This window comes from Perognathus longimembris, chromosome 1, assembly GCF_023159225.1.
Source record: "Perognathus longimembris pacificus isolate PPM17 chromosome 1, ASM2315922v1, whole genome shotgun sequence".
NCBI classification, from domain to species: Eukaryota; Metazoa; Chordata; class Mammalia; order Rodentia; family Heteromyidae; genus Perognathus; species Perognathus longimembris.
The window spans coordinates 2,712,272-2,738,049 of record NC_063161.1 but is presented as its reverse complement, the minus strand read 5'-3'; the positions used below and the strand labels follow the sequence as shown (position 1 = coordinate 2,738,049).

General features: G+C 54.9%; 1 protein-coding gene across 3 annotated transcripts in view; it reads left to right on the top strand.

The window, feature by feature from the left end:
- Tbc1d22a (TBC1 domain family member 22A) overlaps positions 1-25,778 on the top strand; it is a 267,451-nt gene that overhangs the window by 15,176 nt on the left and 226,497 nt on the right. For all 3 annotated transcript variants that reach the window (XM_048353885.1, XM_048353877.1, XM_048353871.1), the window contains exons 2-4: positions 2,254-2,310; positions 3,252-3,619; positions 7,881-8,060. In XM_048353885.1, coding sequence (XP_048209842.1) covers positions 2,254-2,310; positions 3,252-3,619; positions 7,881-8,060 — 605 coding nt within the window. The remainder of the gene's footprint in view (positions 1-2,253; positions 2,311-3,251; positions 3,620-7,880; positions 8,061-25,778) is intronic.

The following is a 25,778-nucleotide window of genomic DNA, read 5'->3' as shown; positions in this document are numbered from 1 at the left end:
TATCAGAGATGCGCACAAGCGTTTGTCTCTGCGGGCGTTTTTGCTGCCTTGGTAATCACAGGCAACTTCAGGTAACTTCAGTGTTGCACAGTCACTATTGGTGTAAGATTAGAGCTGACACTGTCCAGGGAGGTGATGCAGGCCCGGGAGGAAGGGATTAGTGCTTATTCCCATTCCTACGGGTTTTGGCAGTACTGGAGTTTGAACTCGGGGTCTGATATTTTGCCATGCCCCCAGCCCGATTCCTGTGGTTCTGAAAAACTTGAAAATTTGAAGTTGGGTGCTGGCGGCTCAGAGGTTGGGAGGGTCAGAGTTCCAGGTTAGCTCAGGCCAGCAGTTTGGGAGGTCCCGTTTCACTCAGCACCCGGCCGCGGCGGAGCGTGCTTGTCGTCCGCGTTGTGTGGGGGCCGAGGTTGGAAGGGTCACGCTTCTAGGTCAGCCTGGGTAAGAGAGTTCACAAGACGCCCGCCCTCTCAGGGTGGAAGCTGAGGGCAGTGGCCACTGGGGAGACGACCTCAGGAATCACCCCTGTGACAAAGGGCTGCAGTGTGGCTCAGGGGCACGGCACCCCCGAGCTGAAGCCCTGAGTTCAAACTCTGCTACCACCTAAAGAAGAAAACGAAACAGCCTTTAAAAAGTTCTAAAAAGTTATTGTTCAGAGAGGTTACAGATGTGTAAGTCGGGTTGTGAGTACAGTGCTTCTTGATTGATGTTCCCCCTTCCTTCAGTCCCCCCCATCTACCCCCTCTCATCCCTTCCCTCAGGTTCCATAGCTGAGTGTTTACATGATGTGCATTGAATATCATGCCTGCGTTTGCTGACCCCTCTTTTGCCTTCCTCCCCAAACATGTCTCCACTTCCTTGTATTAGAACAACGGCTTTCTATTTTTAAACAATTACAGGTTTTTAAGGAGTTGCAGATAAACATATAGGGAGGTCTGTATCCTCTTTCCTTTCCTCACATGAAAACTTCCAGATTCTTTTTTTATCCTGTATGCATTCTCATTGTGTGTCAGACCATACAGAATAAATAAATGGTGAAGCTGAAGAATGGTGTAATGAGATGGGGACATAGTCAGGGTGTATGACTAAGAAGATAGGATTTGCTTTAAGAAGCGAAGACATTCTCTAATTTCTCTGTGGACAACCGGGCCTTATCTGTATTTGCCCCCCAAGGGCCCACATCACAGTGTCACCGTGGTTCTTCGTGCCGTGCACTGCTCCGGCTCGGACGTCTGATGCTAGCACGTCCACAAGCAAGGATTGGCTTAGCTCACATGCCTGGAAGTGAGGGAGGCGGTCAGCTTGGACTGGCAGCTCCGCGAAGCTAGTGCTGACCGGAGGTGCTGCGCCACCCTCAGGGTGGCTTGGTTTCCCACGCTTGCTTGTGTCTCGTGCTTGTGAGGTGCTGGAGGTACCAGGCCTCACCCCTGTTCCTGTGTCCTGGCTGGGAAGCGGGGGAGACGTGAAAGGCTGCAGGCTAGCCCCCTTTCCCCCCCTCCCCCCGCCTCGTAACTAAAGCTGACTTTAACTTTTAACATTTGTTTGTATGGCACATTTTTAGTGACTTTGATAATGACATTTTAAGACCTTGTAGCCTGTCTGTTTTAGGAGATGGGCAGCCTCCATTTTCCCCCCTCCCTGGCCTGGTTATGTTATGAGGCCACCCTGGCCACAGCCAGCCAGGGACAAGGACTCAGTCCGTGGAGTCTGCCGTGTGGGCTGCTTTGTTTCTGTCGCTTTCCCAAATGGACAGTGATGAATGTAGGAGTTGTAGAGTTTAGTCCGCTAAGTCTTTACAGACGTTTTCTTTATCTTCTTTGGGCAGTTCTTCGGTCAGTCTTCGGACAGAATGGCACCTGCTGAGGGTTCCCAGCTGGGCGTTTGCAGGTGGCTCCGTCCTGTCTGTGAAATGCTGCCGGGGCCCTCGGTGCTCCCAGAGGCCCACGGCCCTGGGCTGGCGCTTAAGGCTCCGTGTAGGGAGGCGCCTGCAGGCTGAGGCTCACGGGGCCTGCTTTCTGGAAGGATCTGAATGCCTCGCCTGTGTCTTGGGTGTGGGCCTATATGGCGCTATTCATCCCTCCTCCACGGGCGCTCAGGACCCTGGCTGGCTGGAGGGGGCCGTGTGGCAGCTGGTGGGGTGGGGGAGGGGGTGTCATGAGTTGCTGCCTCTTTTCTTGATTGAGTGGTGTGGTCTTGGGAAAGCTGAAGAAAAATGAACTTGTTTTCTCTTCCTCTCTTTTTTAAAATCAGCATCCAGCACGTGTATGGAGCCCAGCACCCCCCTTTTGACCCGCTGTTACATGGCACGTAAGTGACGGTCCCCCTCCCTGTGGGGGGAGGCGGTGGCCCCTCCTCTGGTCCGCAGGTCGGGTGCCTGCTTTGTGTGGGACGCTGCGGTGCTCGCCGTCCTCCCTGCGGTGGGCAGTGGCTGTGCCGGCCACGGGTGGGGGTCGGTGCCCTGTGGGAGCGCGGCCGCTGCCCCCTAGCTGGCTGGTGGCTCGGATCCAGGCTGTCCTCACGGCCCCAAGTCCGGGCTCCTCCACCAGAGCAGGCCAGAGCAGAGGGTGTGGAACGCAGCTCTGGTCTGACATGTGTCCTGACTCTTGGTGGTGCTAACGTGTGGCCCTGGTTGGGGCAGTCTCCTCCAAGTGGTACCGTTTCACGCGTGTGCGTCCAAGGCCGTGTTCTGGGCACAGTCCCTCCGGGCCTGCCCTCCGCAGCTGTCCTGTAGAAGGTTGGCTGAGATGCTGGCAGGGAGCATGTGTTTACGACCCTGGCACCGCGGCCCTGCAGGCCATAGCTGTGCCTAGGGCTCTGTCAGGTGGCAGAATCTGCAAGCCTGACCTTGCCTGAGGTGCTGTCACTCCGTCTGGAGCGTTCCCTGCTCGTATTTTTTTTTTTTTTTTTTTTTGGCCAGTCCTGGGCCTTGGACTCAGGGCCTGAGCACTGTCCCTGGCTTCTTCCCGCTCAAGGCTAGCACTCTGCCACTTGAGCCACAGCGCCGCTTCTGGCCGTTTTCTGTATATGTGGTGCTGGGGAATCGAACCTAGGGCCTCGTGTATCCGAGGCAGGCACTCTTGCCACTAGGCTATATCCCCAGCCCGTCCCTGCTCGTATTTTGAGCCTCTGTGAGCTGTGTTCGCTTTCCCGTCCCCCTCATCTTCTTGTCGGGGATTCCATCCTGGCTGATTTAGAGTGAATATTCTTGAGCCTCCAGGCCGCCCAGTCAAGCTGCTTTTCCTTTGCAGCTTGCTCAAGTCCACCCCCAAGGTGCCCACCACACCGGCGAAGGCCAAAAAGGTCAGCACCTTCCAGGAGTTTGAGAGCAACACGAGCGATGCCTGGGACGCAGGGGAGGACGACGACGAGCTCCTGGCCATGGCTGCCGAGAGCCTGAACACGGAGGTGGTCATGGAGACGGCCCACCGCGTCCTGCGCAACCACAGCCAGCGGCGGGGCCAGCCCGCCCCCCCGGAGCGGCCGGCCCCCGAGCCGGAGCCAGAGCCGGAGCCCAAGCCTGCGGCAGAGCCGCCCGTGGCCGAGCCTCCGGCAGCCCCCGGCGGCGACCTTCGGCTGGTGAAGTCGGTCAGCGAGAGCCACACATCCTGTCCTGCAGGTGGGCGGGGAGCACCGCCCCACCGGGGGTCCTCGGGCTTCCGTTGTGGGGGACGGGAAGGGTCCTGGCTCTTGTTTGCCACAGGGCTCCCAGCCGTGAGAACGCCAAGGGCCATCTTCTGCCTGGTGTGCCTCCCCTCGTCAGGAGGGCAGCCTGCCCGCTCCCTCGGCGTCCCCATGTGCTTTCCTGCTCCTCTAAGCAGAGGGGCACAGGGGCTTGGACGCCATGGGCTCACCCCCTTGCCAGGGTCGCCCTGGGGTCAGCGCGTGCTCGCCACAGTCACAGGCCAGAACATTGGGATCTACCTGCCAGCATGTCTGGGCTCTATACTAGTCTACGGTTCACAAATACCCTCTCAGAATTGATGAACTTCTAGAAAGTGTTCCCCGTCATCAGGCTAGAGTGCGACGAACCACTTCACTTGCTCATTTGGACCCATCATAAGTGGAAAACCCGTCTTGGATTTTTCAGTTGACTGAAAGTTCTGGTGTGTCCTTCCTGCCTCCCTCTAGCCACGACAGTCTCCTGGCATTGGCGGGATTCCTCAGTTCCTTTGTGTGCCGTGGTAGTAACTTGTGCAGTTCTTGGGGGCCTGGGTGGAGCTTCTGTGACAGCCCCACTTCGGGGGATGGTCTTGAGGACCCGTGGGGGCCTGACTGGAGCCTTGGAGACAGCCCCCATTTCTGGGGATGGCCACGAGGACCCTAGTCAGGGACTGAGGGCCAGACTACCTGGTGTCTATTTGGGGGTCCTGACCAGAGGCAAGTTCAGGCTGCTTCCAGCCAGATGGGAGAGTTGCGGGATGTCACTGTGGGGTGCCCCCTCCTGTGAGCTCCAAGTGTGTGGTGCTGGAGGCAGCTGCGGACCTGAGCAGGGGCCCGTGACTTTGTTGGCTGGTCCTTTCACCTGCCTAGGGTTAGCCTCTCCTGTTTGCTCTTGGGGCAAGCCTTTTTGAGTACTTCAGTATAATAGTGATGGTTGTAAGCTCCACCCCTGGACAGTTCCATGCAGACGCCCCCCACCTGCTTAAGTCTTCGCCCAGTACTTGAGTTACCTAGGTAACTGGCACACCTGGAGGCAGTGACCTCCTCCTTCTCTGAGGTCACATCCAATCCACCTGGCCACACCTCCCGCCTTTTCCTATATAATCGGCTCAACTCGAGTCCCCACTCTCTTTGCTTTTTCTCTTTCCTTCTCTCTTACTGTCTTGCTCTTTCTCTTCTTCCTTCCCCTTGATCTCCTCGTGCCTCCATCCTGTGTGGGCTGGCAGTTTGCTTTCCCCCCAACAAACTCCTGAGCCATGTGGTAAGTTTCCTTTCCCATGAGCCTTACATTTGGTGCCATGACTCAGGAGGGGACTGAGTCAGGAGTTGCTGGGTCTCCTCCTCCTCTGCTCTTCTGAGGGTTAATCTACCTCCCTGACGGCCCCTCCTGGGATGAAACTGCTGAAAGCCCAGAGGAAACTCACCTCGAACTTCTTGACTTTGCCATTGCTGGCTACGCATCCACCACACCATCTCCTTTCTATATCTGGTGAGTGACTCTCATCTACAGGTCCTCTGTTGGTCTGCCTTACTGGACGCCTTCGCCCTCACCAGACTACTCCATAAAGTCAAAATGTCTCACAGGCTAGAAACTCAGTCTCAGTGGCCCAACCTTTTGGCTTGTGCTCCCGAGAGTATGATGCAGGCTGGGTCCCCGGGACTGCCCCCCATCCCCCCAGGTTCCCTCTCAAAGGCTAGCCGTTCTGGGTTTGATCTACTCTACAAGCCGAAGGATAAAGTGGGGCGTTTTGGAGAAATAACTCTGACAAGTATTGTGGTCAGTGAATTCAGTCCCTGCCTCATGAGACTGCTTCCAGGCTTCAATCAAGGACTGGCATCTACCACCAAGGGACTGCTGCTTGTTGCTTTCTCCCAGAGGGGCCACATCTCTACCTTTTACCCCTAATGTCGACACCCCTTGTCAGCAGGAAGTGGCAGAGGGAGTCTGTGTCCTTTTTCATAATTATTACAAGACTGGAACGTAAGGTCCACCCCTGGGAGGGCTCCATGCAGACGCCCCCCACCTGTTTTAAGTCTTTGCCCAGTACCTGCGTAACCTAGGTAACTGGCACACCTGGAGGCAGTTACCTCCTTCTCTGAGATCACATCCAATCCACCTGGCCACACCTCTTGCTTTTCCCTATATAATCCAGCTCAACATGAGTCCCTGTTCTCTTTTTCTCTCTTCCCTTCTCTCTTACTCTCTCCTGTCTCTCTGTCTCCTCGTGCCTCCATCCTGTGTGGGCTGGCAGTTTGCTCTCCCCCCAATAAACTCCTGAACTATGTGGTGGGTTTCCCTTTCTGTGAGCCATACAGTGGTAATACTGATGCTAACAATGGCATGTCTCGTTCATTTGCTGTCTGGCAAGTACTGCAGCCAACCCCCTCAGTGATAAACCCATTACACTTTATAGCGACTCCCTGAACTTGGCAAGCTTCTAGGTGGGAAGACGCCTTGTTACTCGAGTGTGTTGTTGCTCCTCTTTCTCAGGTGAGGCATCGCTAAAGCCCCGAGCAGCTCTCCAGTGGTGGGGCTGGGGTTCAAACCCAGGGCGGTTGGGCTGAGCCTGTGCTCTGTTTCTGTAGATTGAGGCTTCAGCAGATAAGCCCATGAGTGGACAGCCTTTGGGCTTTCGTGACTTCCTTTTTTTTTTTTTTAAATGTAGGTTGTGGGGCTTGAACTTGGGGCTCTGTCCCTGAGCTCTTTTGCTCAAGGCTAATGCTCTACCACTTTGAGCCACAGCTTCACTTCCGGTTTTATGGTGGTCAATTAGAAACAAGAAGCTCTTGGACTTTCCCGTCAGGCTGGCTTTGAACTGTGAGTCTCAGATTTCAGCCTCCTCAGTAGCTAGAATTACAGGCGTGAGGCAGCACCAGACTCATAACTTTCTTCATAGATACCTCGAATGTCTTTGAATGAACATAGAAGTGCGTTCCTACCGGGTCAGGTGTCCTTTGTTTATTTAGCGGTGCTCAGGGGAATGGCAAAGCATGCCCTTAGCTGAGAGGGGCTCTGGGGCGCCCCTGCTGGGTGGGCAGTGTGCGTGATGAAGCTTGGCCCTGCCTTGATGCTCACTCCGCTGCAGCGAGGCTTCGTGTGGACGGTGGCTGATGTGGTCCCGTCATCCTCTGTGGGATGGATGTCCGTGTGCGCTCATTCAGGGTCACAGGAGACCTGGTCAGTGTTGTTTCTACAGGGCACGTGGCTGTTGCTTTACTGTCAAGATTCCGTCTGCTCCGTTTTAGAGTGGGGGCCCACAGAAAGGGTGGGCCTCTAAGGGAGTCACACTTACTGGAGTTACACACTCTCATTTGTTTTATTTAAGTAGCTGTACAAAGAAGTTGCCATTTAACAAAGCATCTTGATCAATGTCCCCCTTTAAACTTTCTCACCCACCCCTCCTGGCCGTCCCCCCTTCCCTTCCTTCATTTTGTTGTATATACATACTGATGCCTGTCGCTTAAGGTCTGAACATATACAGTTGGGCACCTTTAGTTCTGGGGCAGGTGTGGCTGCTTTTCCTGTGGAGTGTTTTTCCTAGAGCACAGCTATAGCCCCAGCTCAGAGACTAACCTCCCATTCCTCCTTGTCTTGGGGTAGGGGGCGGGGCCTGGAGAGCTCACAGGGGGCTGTCCAGGGAGGGGGCGGGTCCTGGAGAGCTCACAGGGGGCTGTCCAGGAGGGGGCGGGGCTTGGAGAGCTCCCTGGGGGCTGTCCAGGGAGGGGGCGGGGCCTGGAGAGCTCACAGGGGCTGTTCAGGGAGGGGGCGGGGCCTGGAGAGCTCACAGGGCTGTCTAGAGAGGGGGCGGAGCCTGGAGAGCTCACGGGGCTGTCCAGGGGTGGGGGGCGGGGCCTGGAGAGCTCCCTGGGGGCTGTCTAGAGAGGGGGCGGAGCCTGGAGAGCTCACTGGGGGCTGTCTAGAGAGGGGGTGGGGCCTGGAGAGCTCACGGGGCTGTCCAGGGAGGGGCAGGGCCTGGAGAGCTCCCTGGGGGCTGTCCAGGGAGGGGCTGGGGGCTGCCCAGGGAGGGGGCGGGGCCTGGAGAGCTCACAGGGGTCTGTCCAGGGAGGGGGCGTGGCCTGGAGAGCTCCCTGGGGGCTGTCTAGAGAGGGGGTGGGGCCTGGAGAGCTCCCTGGGGGCTGTCCAGGGAGGAAGATCATGTGGTGAGGAGTGATTGGAGGCCATGTTTACCTTTACCCCTGTTCTCTCTCCCCTGCAGGAAGTGCCAGTGATGCCGTCCCTCTGCAGAGGTCCCAGTCTCTCCCACACTCGACCACTGTGTCCCTGGGTGGGACATCATCTGGCCCGAGCACCCATGGCGGCCCCACACGAAGTAACAGAGAGGCCTCCCGGCTGGACAAGTTCAAGCAGTTGCTTGCTGGCCCCAACACCGACCTGGGTGAGTCCTCTGCGGGTTGGAAGCTGAGAACAGTCGTTCCTGGGGGTTTGAGAAGGAGAGCTGCGTTCTGCGGCACAGTGTACTGCCTCTTGGACAGTTCCCTCCAGGGACATGGACATCCGCATTTCCACGCCAGTAGGTCCTTCCTTGGGCACTGTGGATTGTACCGTTAGTTTCCTCTGGGTGTGCTTTGTTCATGTGGACCCAGAGCATTTCCTAAGGTTTTTCGGTTCTTTTTCCCCTCATTGCCTTCACACGCCTTTGCGAGGGCGGTCCTGAAAGCCTGTGGAGGCCGGCCAGGTGGCCATCCTCTGCTGATGCCACGCCCAGTTTGCGAGACACGGGCGCCTTTGGAGGGTTAGGAGGGCGCCATGGTCACGAGGGCACTCTCAGCCGAGGACAGATGTGGGACTAGACGGTAACGGGCAGTGCCAGAATGGCTGGTCGTCTGGGAGCCGGGAGAGCTGGAGATGCAATGCCCAGCTTGGCCAGGAGGTGGCGAGTGGGGCACGTGGATGGGCTACGGGAAATTAGAGCTACAGCCACGGGTTTCTGGAAGAGCTTCTCAGGCCTGGACGTGGCCAGAGTAGGACAGGGGTCCGAAGGCTGTGGCTGAGGCTGCTTTGGAAAGTTCTCACAGTTCCGAAGGCCCAGCTCCAGTTCTGAGTCTGGGTCTCACCGTGAGGTTTTCCTTGCTAATTTTATCCTGTGTTTGAATCAGTGACACACAGTATGTTACGTACTATATGACATGGATGTCGCACAAGGATGTATAATGGAAACGGACTCCTTACCCTGCCTTCCGGAGGTGGCCTGTGCCTCTGCTGTCTTGAACAGTATATTGGAGTTTTATACTTAGAGAAAAGTTGCATAGTCGAAGTGACTCTCAGATATTCTTTGTAGGATCTGCCATTTGTTTACATTTTGTTCCATCACCTTCTGTATGTGCGTGTGTGTGTGTGTGTGTGTGTGTGTACGTACGTGTGTACATACCTCCTGAGCATGAGAGTGAGTGGAGATATTTTGTTCCTTTACTTCAAAGAGCAAACACATTCTCGTAGTATAGTCATAGTACAGTTATCAAAATAAAGAAATTCAGCATTCATGTGCTACTCTTTGAATGACACTCTTGGTACAGTCCTTTTCCACGTTTTGCCGGGTATCCCAAGAACATGCTTTGTATCTTTTTTCCTAGTCCACAGTGGAGAATGGGGCTGTGCATTTCATTTGGTCATCCTGTGTCTGTGGTGGCTGCTCACAGTAGCACAGCCTTTCGTGATTTTGATCTCGTAGGCAGTTCTTTGCAGAATGTCTGTCCCTGTCCATTTGTTGGTGTTCCTTCCTGACAGGTCTCTGCGGGGGTGAACGGTCTTGGCTGTCGGTGCAGAAGGCCTGTGGTGTTGGCTTGTCCTAGCTTGATGGTGTCGATGCCCATCACTTGGTGCTTTTGCTGTGTCTTACGCTGTGTCTTTCAGATGAAACACTACTTTTCCCTTGGGGACTTGGCAGCAATTTGGAGAGATGCTTTGGAGTCTGAATGACACATTTTCTTTCTCCACATGGATAGAGCCACAGGGTTCTGCATCTCACGTGTAAGTTTACCTGTATGTTACTTCACACGCCCTCTCCTGGTGGGCAGGTGTATATTACTGGTTCTCTGAACCCTGGTGAGCGCATTTGCAGCGTGCCCCTCCTCTCCTTGAGCGTGGGAGGGAGCCTCAGCTGTCCTGTAGTTTTGGCTTAATGACGGGGTCGCTGCACAGGCAGGAAATAAAGGTGGACTCTGCATGGGAGTATGTGGTTTGAGGAGGACCCTAGGCCCTTCCTTTCCCGGCACCCCGTGGGCTCCCCTGCTGTCTGGATCCTGGCGCGGAAGCCGGGAGGTCGGCGGGGAGAGTGGATGCTGGTGTTGGGCTGCCTGCCGGAGAACTTGAGCGGGTTGGGTGTCTTGAGAACTTGGACCTCAGCGTCCTTGTTCATCTGGAGGACTTGATGACAGCAGGATAGAGTCTGCAGATGAGTAGGGTACTTTCCAAAACGCTGACGAGAGTGCTGAGCACGTGGCAAGCGCTTGCTAGGTCCCCACCGTGTATTGACATTGCCGCTATTCTTTTTATTTCCATTCGCCTTATCCGCTAACCTTTTTTGGTCTTTGCTTATTTTGGTTTTCTGAAATGGTCCCCCTATGTATGTATTCAAGGCTGGCCTCGAAATCATGATCATCTCAGCCTCCCACGTTCCAGGATTCGAGTGTGTGCCACCATTCCCCGGTAACTTGATTTTTATAGTGCTGCTTATTACAGTGTGGTTCCTTCAGCGATCAGTGCAGAGTTATCCAATGCCTTCCTAGTTGTGTTTAGTGGTTTCCAATCGCAGGCAGGAAATGTCTGATGGAAACGGATCTCATCTGGTGGGAGTTGTGCTCTGGTCAGGTTTGGAGTACCGGCTGCAATCTTCTTGTGGACTTTGTCATTGGAACACTGTTTGGAAAGTAAATCATTCTTCTACATAAGGCTTTCAGGGCATGTATAAAGAATGTGAGCACGTATGGGTAGGTTGAAAGGCTAGCATGTTAAAATCAAATTAGTTTGGTAGGTCGGTGCAGCTATGGATTTTTTTTTCTTCTTCAGAATTCTATTTATTAAGTACCAAATTTGAAACCAGAAAGTTAAGGTCAGAGGTTTCAAAGATAAGCAATTACTGGGTTTATATTTAGTGGCAAAAGAAAACGTAGCCAGTAAATTGCTCGTTTTCCTGAAGCCTAAAGCTAGCTCTGCGGACAGTGGAATGTATTATCCTCGCATTTTATAAAACCCTAAGTGGCAAGTATTTGCCAGTGTTGAAGAAGCAAATCGCTGATGTGCAGACTGCCCACAGAAACAAGTCTACCTGCTAAAGAGCATGTCCGGGGGAGTGCTGCTCTCTTTGTTTAGCTTATGCTCTGTTAGGAGCCCAGGGATGAAAGTAGCAAACAGAATGTAACAGCTCATTCCGCTCTCAAGCGTTGACTCAATATTGACTCATAGAAAGATGGCCTGCCTTGAGGAAACGGCACGCGGAGGCGTGAGTTAATCACGTGTGCCGGGCGCACGGGGGTGCCGTTGGGCGCTCTGCACACCCCACTGGGGCCGTGGGGCCGGGGAGGGCAGGCCGGGAAGCTCCGCTCCGGCACCCGCTGGCCGCTGGCACAGTCAGACAGCAGGTGTCTCCCTCCCCCGTGGACGCAGGCCCACAGCTGCGGCCTCGTTCTTCCCTGTGAACGCAGGCACACAGCTGTGCTCCCGTTCCCCGGGTGAGCATCCTGCCTGCCTGGGCTCGGCGATCAGAGCTGTGGCGGGCTGGAGGGGAGGAAGGTTAAGCGAGGCCGGGGCTGTGCGCGAGGAGGAGTGAAGTGAGCCGACGCCGGTGTCTGCTGGAGCACTGCCCTGCAGGGCCTGCAATGGCAGCTGGAAACAGGGACAGCCTCGGAGTCAGTGCCCGGTGTGGCGTTGGCCCTGCCCCCCTCCCTCCTCCTGTGACTGACTCTCTTGGCCCTGTCCACTGTGAAGGGGACTCAGACTTGCCTTGCCAGGGCCCCAGTGTGGGGAGCGAGGTACTTTATGTGAAGCTCGTTCACTCGGTGTTCATTGAGCACCTGCTATTTGCAGGTATTGGGAAGGAACAGGGAGCCAGACCTGCATGGGCTCTGCTCCTAAGGGGGTGGTGGCATTCTAGCATGGGGAGATAGACAGACAGACACACCTCTAGTATTAGGGAAGCCATCAGCAGGCAGTTGGTGCCATGCTTTGGCGGCTCACACCTGTGATCCTAGCTACTCAGGAAGCTGAGGTCTGAGGGTCAAGGAGTTGAGCCAGCCTGGGAAGGCCATGCACGAGGCATTTATCTCCATTAACTAGCAAGAAGCCAGAAACAGAGGTGTGGCTCAGATGGTAGAGAGACAGCCTGGAGTGAACAGACCAAGTGAGAACTTAAGGCCCTGAGTTCAAGTACTGGCATCAAAAAACAAAAAGGCACTTGGTGCATGGGGAGAGAGCTAGGTCTGGGCGGGCACTTGGCGCGTGAGTGGGTGCCAGCAAAGCCCCCTTGGGAGAGGGTGCTTTCCCTGGAGCCCTGCACAGAGGGATGCAGAGGGCACCTGAGGAGAGGGCCTGTGCGCAGAGGGGTGCAGACCTAGCGCCTGTTGTGCGGGAGGAAAGGAGGGCGACCGCCGAAGGCCCTGGCCTGGTGGGGGACGGGAGGGAGGAGAGGTCCGCGCGGCAGGAAGGCCTGCTTCTGCTGTCAGCACAGAGGACGCCTGGGAAGGTTTGGAACCTGGGGGAGTGAAGCTCAGAAGGAAGCAAGGGCCACTGGAGACTTGTAGCACGGTGCTGCCCGCGGCCTTAGGCAGGTCCCTCCCCCTTGGGCAGCCGCCGTGGGTGTAGAAGCTGTGTGGGGAGGGAAGGGAGTCTGCGGTGGGTGGGGCAGTCACTTCCAGCCACCGTTCAGTGGGGCTGATGGTGTTGGGGGCTGAAGGACTGCACAGTCCCTGTGGAATGAGAGACGGTTAGACGTCGTTTATAACCCGGGGCACCACAGTGTTAGGGGAACAGCTGGTGGACATAGAGATCAGAACACGGCCAAGAAATGTGTCAGACTGCTGAGGAGTCGCGACCATGGCCTCTGGACCAGAGCGGGGGAAGCAGTGTGTTTAGCACAGCTGCTGCCATTGTATACTCTGTGCTAGTTCCCCCTCCCCCCCAGCCCCTGTGTGCCCCCTGCCCCCCTTCTGCCCCCCCCCACTCCCTGCCACGAGTGAGTTTCCTGTGGAGGAAGCAGAGTCTAAGGCTAGGTAAGTGGTGGGTTTGGCAGCCTTGCAGGGCACTGGGTGGGGTGAAGACTGGGTCAGCGCCAGGCCAGGGCCCGAGGTCTCCCTCTTTCTGGTTAGTACACACACTGGGCATTGCTAGTGCTTTTTAGAAGCCTCCCAAATGGTTTCTCTCCTGGGGCGGGGGGGGGGGGTGGTGGTGTCTTGATGGACACCCTGGCTTCTGGTCCAGTGCAAAGGGCTTGCTGTGGGCACTGGAATGACTCCCTTGGGCCGTGCCTCATTCAGGGCAATGCTTCCCTCTAGTGGCCAGACATGGGCATTGCTGTCTGTGCCACATAGCATTTGGCGCCACTATGCCCTCCATGCATTGGGCTGGTGTGTGAGTGTGTACTTGTGTTTGCCTGTGTGTGCCCAGTGTATCCACTGAAAGGTGAGCCCAGGCTCTGCAGAGACGATTGAGAAAGACAGAGAAAGTACTAGCTAGTCCAGCTCTGGACTCGGCACGGCTGCTGTGAGTTACTGGAATGTAAAGGCCCCCATGGAAGGGAGCCCCTCCTCCTCCTCCATTGTTTCTCGTGCACTCAGTGCCCAGCCACAGTCAGCGGCTCGCCTCTAAGATGGAGTGCGTCCCCCTCTCTCCCTCCCCCGTCCTCCCTTCACCGGCCTCTCTCCTCCCACCACACACTCCTCCCTTTCCCCTGCTGTACCCTTTCCCCCGGCTCCTGCTCCTCCACGTGGCCGGCTGGCTGCCTCTTTCCCGGGTCCTCTGTTTCTGACCTGGTGGCTTAGTTAGGCCCGCTCGCATCCTGCTTCTGATCGGAAGTGTGGACTGCTTTGAGTTCCTGAGTCTGCGCCTGTTGCGCCTGTTCAGTTTGTTTCACGTCAGCTCTGTATGTAGGTGGGTGCTGCTGCCTGGTTTCTTCCTTCCTCTCTGGGGAACACCAGCCTGGCCAAGCCCCAGGCTCCCCCCCCCCCCCCCGTGCACTCCCTTCCCACAGCCCTGGATTTCTGCATGTCTCTCTCCCTCCAGATCTTCGTTCAGATGTCTGCTCTTGGTCAGGCTGTCCTCATGCGGCTGTGAAGAGCGTGGCCCCTCCGGCTGGGCCTGTCTTCTGCTCTGTTTCCAGAGCACCCCTCCCCATCTCCCCCGTCCTGTAGCCCTTGCCTTTCCCCATGTCCGTGCCCTAGGGTAAGCCCAGCGGGGCACGCGGGACAGGCAAGGCTGTGCGGCCGTGCTGATTCGCAGACTGGGGGCGCTTCGCTTGCCTTAGCCAGGCTGTGGACTTCCTCGTGTCGGCGGCCCTCTGCCTTCCTGCCCAGCCTCCGCCCGGGGCCTCAGCAGGAAGAGCCTGTGTGCTCCCCCTGTGTGGAGTGGGACTGGTGTTTCTCTGTACCATCTTCTCACTGTTGGGGTTCTGCAATCCTATTAATGGGAACCTGAAAAGATTATAAATGCAATAGACCAACAGTTGTTTACCCCACTGTATCCGTCACAGAGTTTGCTTTCTCTTTTCATCGGACTTCCTCTGTGTTCATCAGTGCTTGCCAGTCCAAGAAGTTCCTCTTGGTGGTTCCTTTCCTGCTGTCCTGCTGTCTGTTGGGATTTGGGGAAGAACTGTGCTAGCTCAGGAAACGTGTTCATTTGCATCACATGGTCAGTACCTTTTTGTCTGTGTGTGTGTGTGTGTGTGTGTGTGTGTGTGTGTGTGTCATTTTCATTGCCAAGTGTGGTATTTGGACAGCACGTAATGTTCGAATGACCATAGTGAATATGATTTGTTGAAAGTTAAGTATTTCATTTAGTACAGTTGAATGTATCATTGGTTTACTAGGACCCTTTCAAGGCTCTTGCAGAGAGCTTGTTTCTACCGAGTGATGAATTGTAGTATGTAATCTTAAAAGCAAATATAAAACGTGTTTTTAAGTCAGCTGTATAGTTTTAAAGGAGCGGTTTGCTCTTTTCTTCTTAAAATGTCTATAGGTTTGGATATTCTACTTTCTGTGCACTTGAGTATTAAATAATTGGGCAGTTATGAGACTGGCATATGTTTTCTGTGTTTGAGGGAGAAGAGGAGGAGAGTGGGGGAGGGTGTGTGAGAATTGTTCTTTGGTCCTTGCAGCACTTGTACTTGTAGCCTGACTCCCACGATTGTGTCCTTGAGTAGGCTTGAGTTGGTGCTCTTCTGCCTTGGTGTGGGCCGTGAACCTCTCCTACGCCGTGGCAGTGAACGGTGGGCCCTTGGACTCCAGTGGAGGTGGAGGGGCCAACAGCGGTCAGGTTTTTAGTCCTGCCTGTGCCCTTCCTGCTCATCAGTGTCAACACAGGGTACACATGTGAAGGGGTGTCTGGGGCAACAGTCAACGTGTCTGGGGCAACAGTCAACGTGTACGGGGTGTCTAGGGCGATGTGTTCGTTGCAGGTCACAGAGAACAAAGCTCAAGAGCCTGTAAAGGTCCAGGGGTTTATTTTTCCCCGGGAGGTGTCTGGAGGCGGGTGGCTCTCTGGCTCAGCCGTTGTCATCAGGAATCTAAGCTCCAAGTCACATGATCTCTGATTGGTACGTGCAACGTGCTGGTCCTTGTCTTGCAGTGCCAAGGGCAGCCGCCTGGCTTGTGTCTCCTTCTCATTAAAGTCGACGTCTCTTTGGAATGTAGCCCTCATTGGTGCCGACCTTGCCATCCTCCATCCTTGAGAAAGCAAGAATGATTTTTTACCAGAGCCGAGTGTCATGGTCACTTCTCATGGTGATGATGGTGACGGTGATGGTAAACACGGTGGGGATAGTTTGGTGATGTCAGTGATGGTAGGGTAACGATCTTGATGGATGGAGATGATGGTGAGAGTGATTGGTGGTGGCCGTGGTGGTAGTATGGGTACAGTGGTGAGGGCGCTGGTAAGGGCGGTGGTGTGTTGGGGATAATAATGGTGGTGGAGGTGATGGTGATAGTGCGGTTGTGTGATGGTGGTGGAATGGTGACAGTGTTGACATTGTTCCTGGTGGGGGTCCTGTGTGTGGTGGTCGTGTGTGCAGGGTCAGCTCATCACTGATGGGCTTTGTGGGCCGTGGCTGTCTGCTCCATCGGTGATCTCTCGGATGGGCTCCTCTGAACTGAGGTGACTGCTCAGCTTGACCTGTGTCTGCAGAACATTTCGCTCTTCCAAGGTGCAGGCATAGAGCCCAGCAAGGGTGACGCCGTGTCGGGATGGTCATTTGCTGCTCCCTAGCTGTTGCCCCCTAGAGGGGATGGATGGTGATTTTGGGTCCCCTGTGCTCTTGCTGAGGACTTCAGCCAGGTTTAGACGTGTGCTGTATGCTGGCGTCCGTTGTCTGTGCTTGGTACTGTCTCACTGGGAGCTGTTTCTTTTGAGGTGCTGAGGAATTGGGTCCACCTCTGTGTGATAAAACCGTTTGCGTCGGTGCCCTGGCTTCTGGGCCACTGCCCTGAACCTCCCTGTCCTCTGCAAGGGTGGTGGTCAGTGTTCACGAAGCCCCTCCCATAAGCCGTCTTACTCAGTTGTCATTGAGTCTCTGTGATAAGTAGGGTGGTGGGAGCCGGTGAGCACAATTTGCAGATGAGCCAACTGAGGCTCAGAAAAGACCGAGGGGCCGTCTGCTTAAGATTAGAGGGCTGAGGATCTGCCTGATTGGAAAACCATAGTAGCAACCATTTGATTGAATTCAGGATTCTTTATGTTATATACTATATTGTTTCAATAGGAAATGAAAAATTCATTTGGGGAAATTTGAAGCAGGAAGCAAAAAAAGTTGTAAAAGAACAACAAAAGAAATGTAATATGGGATCAAATCAAGATGATGAAATGAAGTAAGTGTGAAGTCCTGCCTCATGTCTAGCGGAGGGGGGGTATGGGAGCGTTGGACTGGTCCAGTGGCCGCCCCAGCTTCTCTGGGATGGCACATTTCAGAGTAGTTGCCAAGAATAACGAAGGAAAGTAAAGAGTGGTACCCATCACTCCCTGAATCTGTTGTGTAAGGTGTGATGGGACCAGGTGAAGCGTTGACTGCGTTTAGCCAACTCTTCAGGAAAATACAGACTCTGAGTCTTTCCGGTACAATTCTATACAATGCTCAAATTGCTCCTAAAGGGAAAGAAAAGTTGAAAATTTTCTAGAATGGTCAAAAACAGGATGTCAGCCAGGAATAGTGGCCCATGCCTGTAATCCCAGTGCTCAGGAAGCTGCTGCAGGGTGATTTACATCTGGGCCACGTTGGACTACACAGGGAGACCCCGTCTCAAAATAAACACAAAGACGAAACAACCAGAAACGGCTCCCCACAAACAGACAAGACCCACAAGGTCATTTTTCTTAGGATAAGATATTCTAAAAAAATAAAAATAAAAGGTTCCCACCCTCATCTGCCTGGGCTGCCTGTGATCAAACACACCAGGCCCACGATTTACAGACCTGGCGTGCTCCTAGCTTGGGGGGCTGACAATCCATGCTGAAGGTGTTGGCTGATCCATTTTCTAGTGAAGAGTGAGGACTCTAACTCTGTGTTGTGCGTTGTCTTTTCTGTGTGTGTGTGTGTGTGTGTGTGTATGTGCGCGCGTGCGTGTGTGCGCAGTGCCAGTGCTGTTAGACTGGGGACCTAACCCCATGACCTCCGTTGCCTGTGTGTGGGCCTCATCTCCATGTCCTGTGTGTAGTGGTCTCACTAGGTGGTAGGTGCTAACTCTACATCGAACCCATGCATTTGTTTTAGGCTCTAAAAGGAAGATGAAGTACATTATGGAAAGCTAGAAGTCTTAGTTGTCAGCTCCTCTGTCGCCGTGGCTGTCAGCAGCTTGGGACCCAGTTAGTGTGGGAACCAGGCCGTGGGTCTGGGGCCATTCACCGTCAGAGCAGCGTTGCTGGACAGCGTTGCTGCTTCTGGGGAGCCGGTGGCCTCGGTGTTGTCGTCTGTGAGACGGGGTGGCCCTGCGTTGGAGGCCATGTAGGCGTGGCTGGTGCGGTCGTGGTCTCCCCCACGCTGCCCCTCTGTTCCCCGTTAACTGTGATGTCCTAGGCCCTTTCACGTTGCTCCCATCTTCCTAACCATCATCTTAATAGCTGTATGATGGTTTGAAAATGTTCTTAAAATTGTTATTAGAGCTGCTTATCTAAGTCAACATTTAATTGATAGGCTTCATCAAGACCTAGGCTCGTTGAACAGTCACGGTAACTTGCAACATAAACTCTGGTTTACAGAAGTGTTATTTGTTGGTGTTCCGGGGGTGGGAGAGGAGGTTCTAGGAACTCCCAAGCCTTGCTTGCTGCAAGGGTCTGGGGACCAGCAGTGCTTGTTCTTATTTTTCGCCCACTAATTATTTTAATTGAAAGAGATGCATTCCAGTACAAAGTGGAGGCATTGAAATGTTCCCCAGTGGCTCCACACAATGACAAACCTCCTTTCCTCATCATCCCGCTGCCGCCCTGCGATTTCTTGTCTCCCTCCAGAAATGGCTGCGCGTGTTTAGTAAGGACACGCAGGTGTGTGTAAACGCCCGCTCTCCCTCCCCATTCTTGGATAAGAACAAGTGGGCGCCTGCTGGTGCTCTGTGCTCCTTTTTTTTTTTTTTTTTTGGCCAGTCCTGGGCCTTGGACTCAGGGCCTGAGCACTGTCCCTGGCTTCTTCCCGCTCAAGGCTAGCACTCTGCCACTTGAGCCACAGCGCCGCTTCTGGCCGTTTTCTGTATATGTGGTGCTGGGGAATCGAACCTAGGGCCTCGTGTATCCGAGGCAGGCACTCTTGCCACTAGGCTATATCCCCAGCCCTCTGTGCTCCTTTTCTAACTGACGTGTGTGCCTGGCGGAGGAGAGCCCGAGGTGAGGAGATACTCAGTGCACACGGACCGCCGAGTGTCAGAGTGGTGGACCTGTCATTACGTGATCAAGCACGATTGTCTTTTTAAGACAAATGAGGTGAAATTCAAATAACACACAGCACACCATCTGAGGGCACTTCGGTGTATTTAGCACATCTACCCGCCAAGCAGCTATGACCCCAACTGTCCCAAATGCACAAGAACTGCAAGTTCTGTCATTGGAGGGCCTGCCTCCCTCCCTCCCTCCCTCCCTCCCTCCCTCCCTCCCTCCCTCCCTCCCTCCCTCCCTCCCTCCCTCCCTCCCTCCCTCTCCATTTCTTTTTAAAACTTACCGGTAATTACCGGATTGGGGGCTTTATTTTTAAGATCATTCAAGGAGAGCCCCTTGGTGAGACCCTGCAGGGCATGTCTCTTTGGCATGTCCCATGGTCTCAGCCTTCAGTTAAGGGTCCGCTCTGTCTTCTCCCCACATGGGCCCCACGGGGGTCGGGGGGAGGGCACGGGGAGCAGCTGGCATGCTGGCACAGATGTATCTCTGACATCCGGCTAAATCAGAGGCTCAAGGCAGCGCGTGAGCAGCTCATCTCTTCTTGGGGTTTCCGTGCTTTCTCCTTGTTTCGTCCTGGATTGGGCTGGAAGGCGTTGGTGAGGTGAAGGGTCACCTCCCTGTAGTGCATGTTAAGCGATCGGCACCCGCGCTCTCAAGGCCTTGTTCTCCGCCTGTGCCCCCATAGCTCACGATGGGCACTCCTGGGCACCTGCCCTGTGCCCCCATAGCTCACGATGGGCACTCCTGGGCGCCTGCCCTGTGCCCCCATAGCTCACGATGGGCACTCCTGGGCGCCTGCCCTGTGCCCCCATAGCTCACGATGGGCACTCCTGGGCACCCGCCCTCTCATGGCCTTGCTCTCCGCCTGTGCCCCCATAGCTCACGATGGGCACTCCTGGGCACCCGCCCTGTGCCCCCATAGCTCACGATGGGCACTCCTGGGCGCCTGACCTCTCATGGCCTTGCTCTCCGCCTGTGCCCCCATAGCTCACGATGGGCACTCCTGGGCACCCGCCCTGTGCCCCCATAGCTCACGATGGGCACTCCTGGGCACCCGCCCTGTGCCCCCATAGCTCACGATGGGCACTCCTGGGCGCCTGACCTCTCATGGCCTTGCTCTCCGCCTGTGCCCCCATAGCTCACGATGGGCACTCCTGGGCACCCGCCCTCTCATGGCCTTGCTCTCCGCCTGTGCCCCCATAGCTCACGATGGACACTCCTGGACGCCCGCCCTCTCATGGCCTTGTTCTCCACCTGTGCCCCATAGCTGTCCCCTGCAGCTTTAGGATTGTCGTACGGTCCCAGAGACAAGCTCTTAAGGCTCTATCTCAGATCTTGAGCCAAGAGTAAGGGGCTTGCCTCTAGTGCCCTCTCGCTGGGGTGTGATCTACCCCACCCACCTGATGGCTTCTGGTTGGGGAGCATAGGTGGCATGACCAGGCTGGGTCAGCGTGTGGTCATCTGACGCCTGGTCCATGACACGACAGGACTTGTCACCGAGGAACAGGACAGAAGACTGCCCTGAGGTTCCTGGGAAGGTAGGTGGTGAGCCCTGGACACCTGGGGTGGGGGGGCTTGCTTTGGCCAGGTGTGGGCACTGGGAAGTATTGAGCAAAGGCCTGGGTGCCTGGCAGGGCCAGTCCAGAAGGCCAGTCCACTGATAGTGAGGCACTGACGGTCACACTCAGCGGAGGACATAGGGCAGGGCGGCAGCTCTGCGCTGACCCTGCCCATCCTCTCTGTGCTCGATAGTGATGCACACTGGCCTGTGCCAGGTGGGCTCTCTGGCCTGGCGCTCTCGGCTGTGTCTTGTCTCATGGCGTGAATGAGTGAGTGGAGAGGGCGTGGCTGTGGCGGGTGGAGAGAGAGCAGCGTGAGCCGGGAGGAAGCAGACCGGCGCCCCCGTGGTGCTGTGTGTGGAGACGCTGAGAGACGCTCACGGTGCGCGTGGTCTCAGGGTCAACCAGTGGGTAGAGAGAGCCCCAGGCAGGCCGAGGCTGAGCGAGCTGGGTCCCGGCCTGCCACCTTGCAGGAGCAGGAAAAGCCAAGCGTGAAGAGGGGCAGTGTTGCCGCGGGCAGGCTCCCAGGCCAAGCATCGGGCTTTGAAGCAGCTACGGAACTGCGGACCAAAAACAATCCCCAAACAAAAACAAATCAGCGCTGGCAGTGGCAGTGCCGAGCTCCTGGGTTCACTCCAGAACCCGTCGTTGCCTTGGCCTCCTTGTCGGTCAAATCCAGGAAGGGTTGCCAGGGTCTGACTGTGTGACCCTTGAACTTGGTTCTGAGGGCCCGTGGGAGCTGTGGAAGGTTTTGGGGAGGGGAGGGGGGTGATGGGAACTGTGCTTTGGGGAGGTTAATCAGGCTTCTGGTCCTCTGTGATAGTTCTGCTGTAGGGCCGCAAGCGGCAGTGTGTGGGTGACACTTTGAAATCCAGCGGCAAGTGAATTACCGTGCTCTGAACTGCAGCTGTTTGGAACTCCCTCCTGCCATCTCTGGGCCGACGGAAGCCCGGGCTCCCTGCCGCTGCCTCCTCCCGCCCGCTCACTCCCCGGCGCCGGCGCTTTCTTCCCCGCACACCCCGTGGTCACAGCAGGCTCAGGTCTAATGAGGCGATTGGAGCTGGTGTGCGGCGGCGAGTAGACACAGGATTGCCCGTGAATCACGAGGGTCACGAGTGGCTGGGGGAGAGGCCGGACGCTCGCGCACGCTTCCACCGCCGACCTCCTCCGCCCGCTCTGTGGACCCGCTCGCGGCCGCCTCTCCCTGACTGCTGCGGCTGTGTCTGACTCTCTGGGTCATTTACAGATGGTTTCCGGGGACAGTTGAGGGGAGGAATTGGCAGAAGGCCTATTGTGTTGAATTGAAGTGGGTTTTGTTTGACAGTGCAGCTAAGCCGAACTTTGAGATGACCTTATTGAACTTTATTTTATTACTGTACTTGTCACATTTAGGAACTACTATTACGATTTACATGAAAGCGTTTCCTACTTGTAAACCCAAATCTGCCTGTGTGGACTTCATATTAGTATTTGCTGCAGCTGCTGCCTCTCCCTCCCTCCTTCCCCCCCATCCTACCCCCTCCTCCTACTCCCTCTCCCCCACTCCTTCTTCTCTTCCCCCTCTCTTTCCCTCTCAAACTTGGCAGGCAGGTGCACTACCTCACTGGGCCTCCAGCCTTCTTTTGTGCTGTTTTTTCTTTGTTTGTTTTTTGCCAGTCTTGGGCCTTGGACTCAGGGCCTGAGCACTGTCCCTGGCTTCCTTTTTGCTCAAGGCTAGCACTGCCACTTGAGCCACAGCGCCACTTCTGGCCGTTTTCTGTATATGTGGTGCTGGGGAATCGAACCCAGGGCTTCATGAATAAGAGGCGAGCACTCTTGCCACTAGGCCGCATCCCCAGCCCCGTGCTGGTTCTTTTTGAGATTGGACTCCCGCTTCCTTTGCGAGTGAGTTTCCTGATGCTCTCTGTCTGCCCTCCACTTAGTGTAGAAAGGATGACAGGCCTGCTCTACTATGCCCACATATAAGAATGGTTCTGGTGAACTTTTCTGCCTAGACTGGCTTCAGGCTGTATCCCGGTCTCAACCTCCCCAAGTAGCTAGGATTACGGGCACCTGGCTGCTTCTGTACTTGCCTAGTATTTTATTTCTTCTTTTGGTTCTCACCGTTTTTTTTTTTTTTTTTTTTTTTTTTTTTTTTTTTTACGGCCAGCCCTGGGCCTTGGACTCAGGGCCTGAGCACTGTCCCTGGCTTCTTCCCGCTCAAGGCTAGCACTCTGCCACTTGAGCCACAGCGCCGCTTCTGGCCGTTTTTCTGTATATGTGGTGCTGGGGAATCGAACCTAGGGCCTCGTGTATCCGAGGCAGGCACTCTTGCCACTAGGCTACATCCCCAGCCCCGGTGCTCACCGTTTTGCAGTTCCTTTCCAAGCGAGGGTGGTCGTCTCCGTCGCCGGTGGATTCTGCGGTGGGCAAGCTGTGGCCTGGGGCAAGCTGTGGCCTGGCGCGAGCCGCGGCCCCGTCCTCAGTCCACTGTGCATCTCTGGGGTGATCCTGGAGGCCTTTCTGCCCGCAGGCCACTGCATTGCATTTGCTCTTTCTTTACTTTACTGTCCTTCTAGATCAGTCCATTAAATACTTCAGCAAAGCACACTCTTTTCTTCGTTTGTTCATGGTTATTTACTCAATAAAGTGTCTGTTGAATTACTAAGATGTGGATTTCTTTGAGTGTGTCAATTCTATCAGGAGTCATTAAAACTTTTCTAGTTTCCTGTGCTTGAAAACTCTCTCCATTACATAAACCAAATATTAAAGTATAATAGCTATTTAACAAAGTCATTTTTTGATCTTTAGTATGCAGCATTTAATTTACAGTTACTTTCAGTGACATTTTAAATTTGCTTTGGCCAATTTGATCTGTTCTGTAGAGAGAGAAGTCTTATTTTCATTTTAACTTTTTCTCATCACCTCCATTTTCCTGGGTTGGAGGGAAAACACTCTTACTGATGATGAAAATTACTTCTGATTATTTCATTCAGTCACAGTATAGAGAGAGCTCCTCCGAGGCTGGACCCAGGTCCAAAGCCTTGGTGAACTAGGAAGAAAATCTGTTGCGGGTGATAATAGTAGGTCTTGCAGAATGAGAACGCTCGAGCATACTTGTGTAGTTAGGGCAAACCCGTGGAAGAGGTCGTGCTTCCACAGAAGCTGTGGCCGGACATGGCCGTCATGCCGTCAGGTCTGTGTCGGGTGACGGCCTTGACCTGGACTGAGCTTCCACTGTGATCTGGAGTGAGCTTTCGCCTTGACCTGGGTGGTGATCTAGTTGAGCTTTTCCTTTGGCCTGGGTGCACATTGCATTGAGACCTGCTTTGAGCCTCCCCCTTGAACTCATTGGGTGTTTTCCTTGACCCTACTTGAACTGGGTTGCACTTTCTGTTGGCCCACATTAAGCTTCTACCCTGGCCCAGGATGAGCTTCCCCCCTAATAGCAGCATGTATTTGCAGTGCTTTACAGGTGCTTGACCAGGTATGGTGTTGTGTTCTAAGTGTGTTCTGTGACCGCTCTCACAGCACCTGTGAGGTGGACATTGCTGTGGTCTCTGACAGGTGCCCAGGGTTACGAGCTGAGAAGGCCTGGCCTTTGAGACCAGGGTCAGGAGGCGACTGGAGCCCCCCCTGCCTGGCTCCTAACTGATCATTCCTGGAGCCTAAGGCGCCCCCCTGTGTCTTTGGCAGGGCCTTCATAGTGCGGTTTCCTTTTTACATCACCTTGGCTTAAGCAGCGTATCCAACACTGTATCTGTCTGTTTCTATTTATTGTAGACAATGTCTTTTCTTGGGGCGCTACTTTCTTCAAAAACGATTGTTAACGGCTTTGCAGTCTTCTTTAAAGTAGTTCTACCTTCAGCTCTTGCATTGTTCTCTGGACCTTTTATGTGTTTCCCCATCTTGTTGGCATCCCAGGGATTGTTCCTACTACCCTGTGGGCGCCTCCCTGGACCCCCGAGCCTTGATTGCCTCCGCGCTCGCTCAGCAGGGAAGCCTGCGCCAGGCCTTGGTGTGGAACGGAGGTGCAGCGTTGGTCGCGTGTGTGCCTGCGGAGTGGTTGGCCCTGGGGCTCCCTGGGGCTCCTGTGGGGCTTGATGGCGGCTGTTGGCTTCGTTAGTCTCTGCTCACAGCTTTTGAGTTGAGGTGCCCTCGGACACACAGCCATTTATTGGAGCGCGGTGCTGCTGCCTAGCTCAGGCCGGGCCGCGCTGCCTTTCCTGTGTGTGGTCTGCCAAGGTTTTCTTCACAAGACTTTCTGGATTCCTCCAAGGTTGATGGGCAGTTTTAACGAGATTACAGCCATTTCCTATTCTGATTAATTTATTTGTTCTTTACTAATTAGTTCATCCATCTGCTTACTGAGTTGTCTGGTCCTTTACTTGAACACCATTCCTCAGGACTTGCCTGGTGCTGGCTGCTCAGTACCCAGAGCTGTGTTTGGAGTGTGGGAGGGGGAAGGAAGGCCTGGCGTGAGGCTCGCTGGGCTGTGTGTGTCCGGTGTGCCTGGGAGCCCCCTGCGGGTGCCCCCTGTGGGCGCCCCCTGGAAAAGCTGGTAAATGCTACAGCTGGTGGGGGTCGGGGGACGGCCCTGTGGCCAGGGAGCAGTTTGGACTTTGTCCTGCAGGTGGTGGCCTTTCCCTGCTCATCCTTCCTGAAGAACATCTCACTTTTGGGGTGAAGGCCAAGTTGTTTGGGAAGTCTGTGCCACCCCCCAGCTGTGTGTTGGGGCAATCCCCTTCTTTGCTCTTGAGGCTCCTGTGGCCCCAAGGCTTCCGCCCGGCTCCTTGTGTCCTGTCCTGCTGTCAATCTGCTCCCTGCGGTTCCTCAGTTCTGCGCTGTCCTTCCCCTCCGCCCTGCCTCAGTCCTACTCTTCCTTCCTCTGCGCCTGACCACTGGGCGCCCTCTCTTGTCCCTTCCCTCACTTCTGGGCACTGTTGGTCCGGAGGGTGCGGGGGAGGGGCCGGGCCGGGCGGCTCCTGGTTTGAGCAGTGCTTTGTGAGTGTGTGGTGAATGGATGAGTAAGCTCTACTATGAGTTGCATTTGGCCTTTTCTTTATCTCAATTTAGAATTGTGGTGTGAGGAATTCACTGCTCCTCCCTCAGCCGACTGAGTTATTTCCAGTTAGACCAGACAGCTTCTGTGGAGGACTTGGAGAGTAGCCCTTTTCTTTTTTTTTAAATTAATCGTATTCTCAAGGTGATGGGCAGAGGGGTTACAGTTACATACACGAGGTAGCGAGTAAGTACATTTCTTGTCAGACATGTTACCTGCTGGGCGCTGGTGGCTCACGCCTGTAAATTCTACCTTCTCAGGAGGCTGAGCTCTGACGGTTGCGGTTCAAAGTCAGCTGGAGCAGGAAAGTCCGTGAGGCTCTTATCTCCAATTAACCACCAGAAAACTGGAAGTGGTGCTGTGGTTCAGGTGGTAGAGAGCTAGCCTAGAGCTGAAGAGCTCAGGGACAGTACCCAGACCCCATGACCAACAGAAA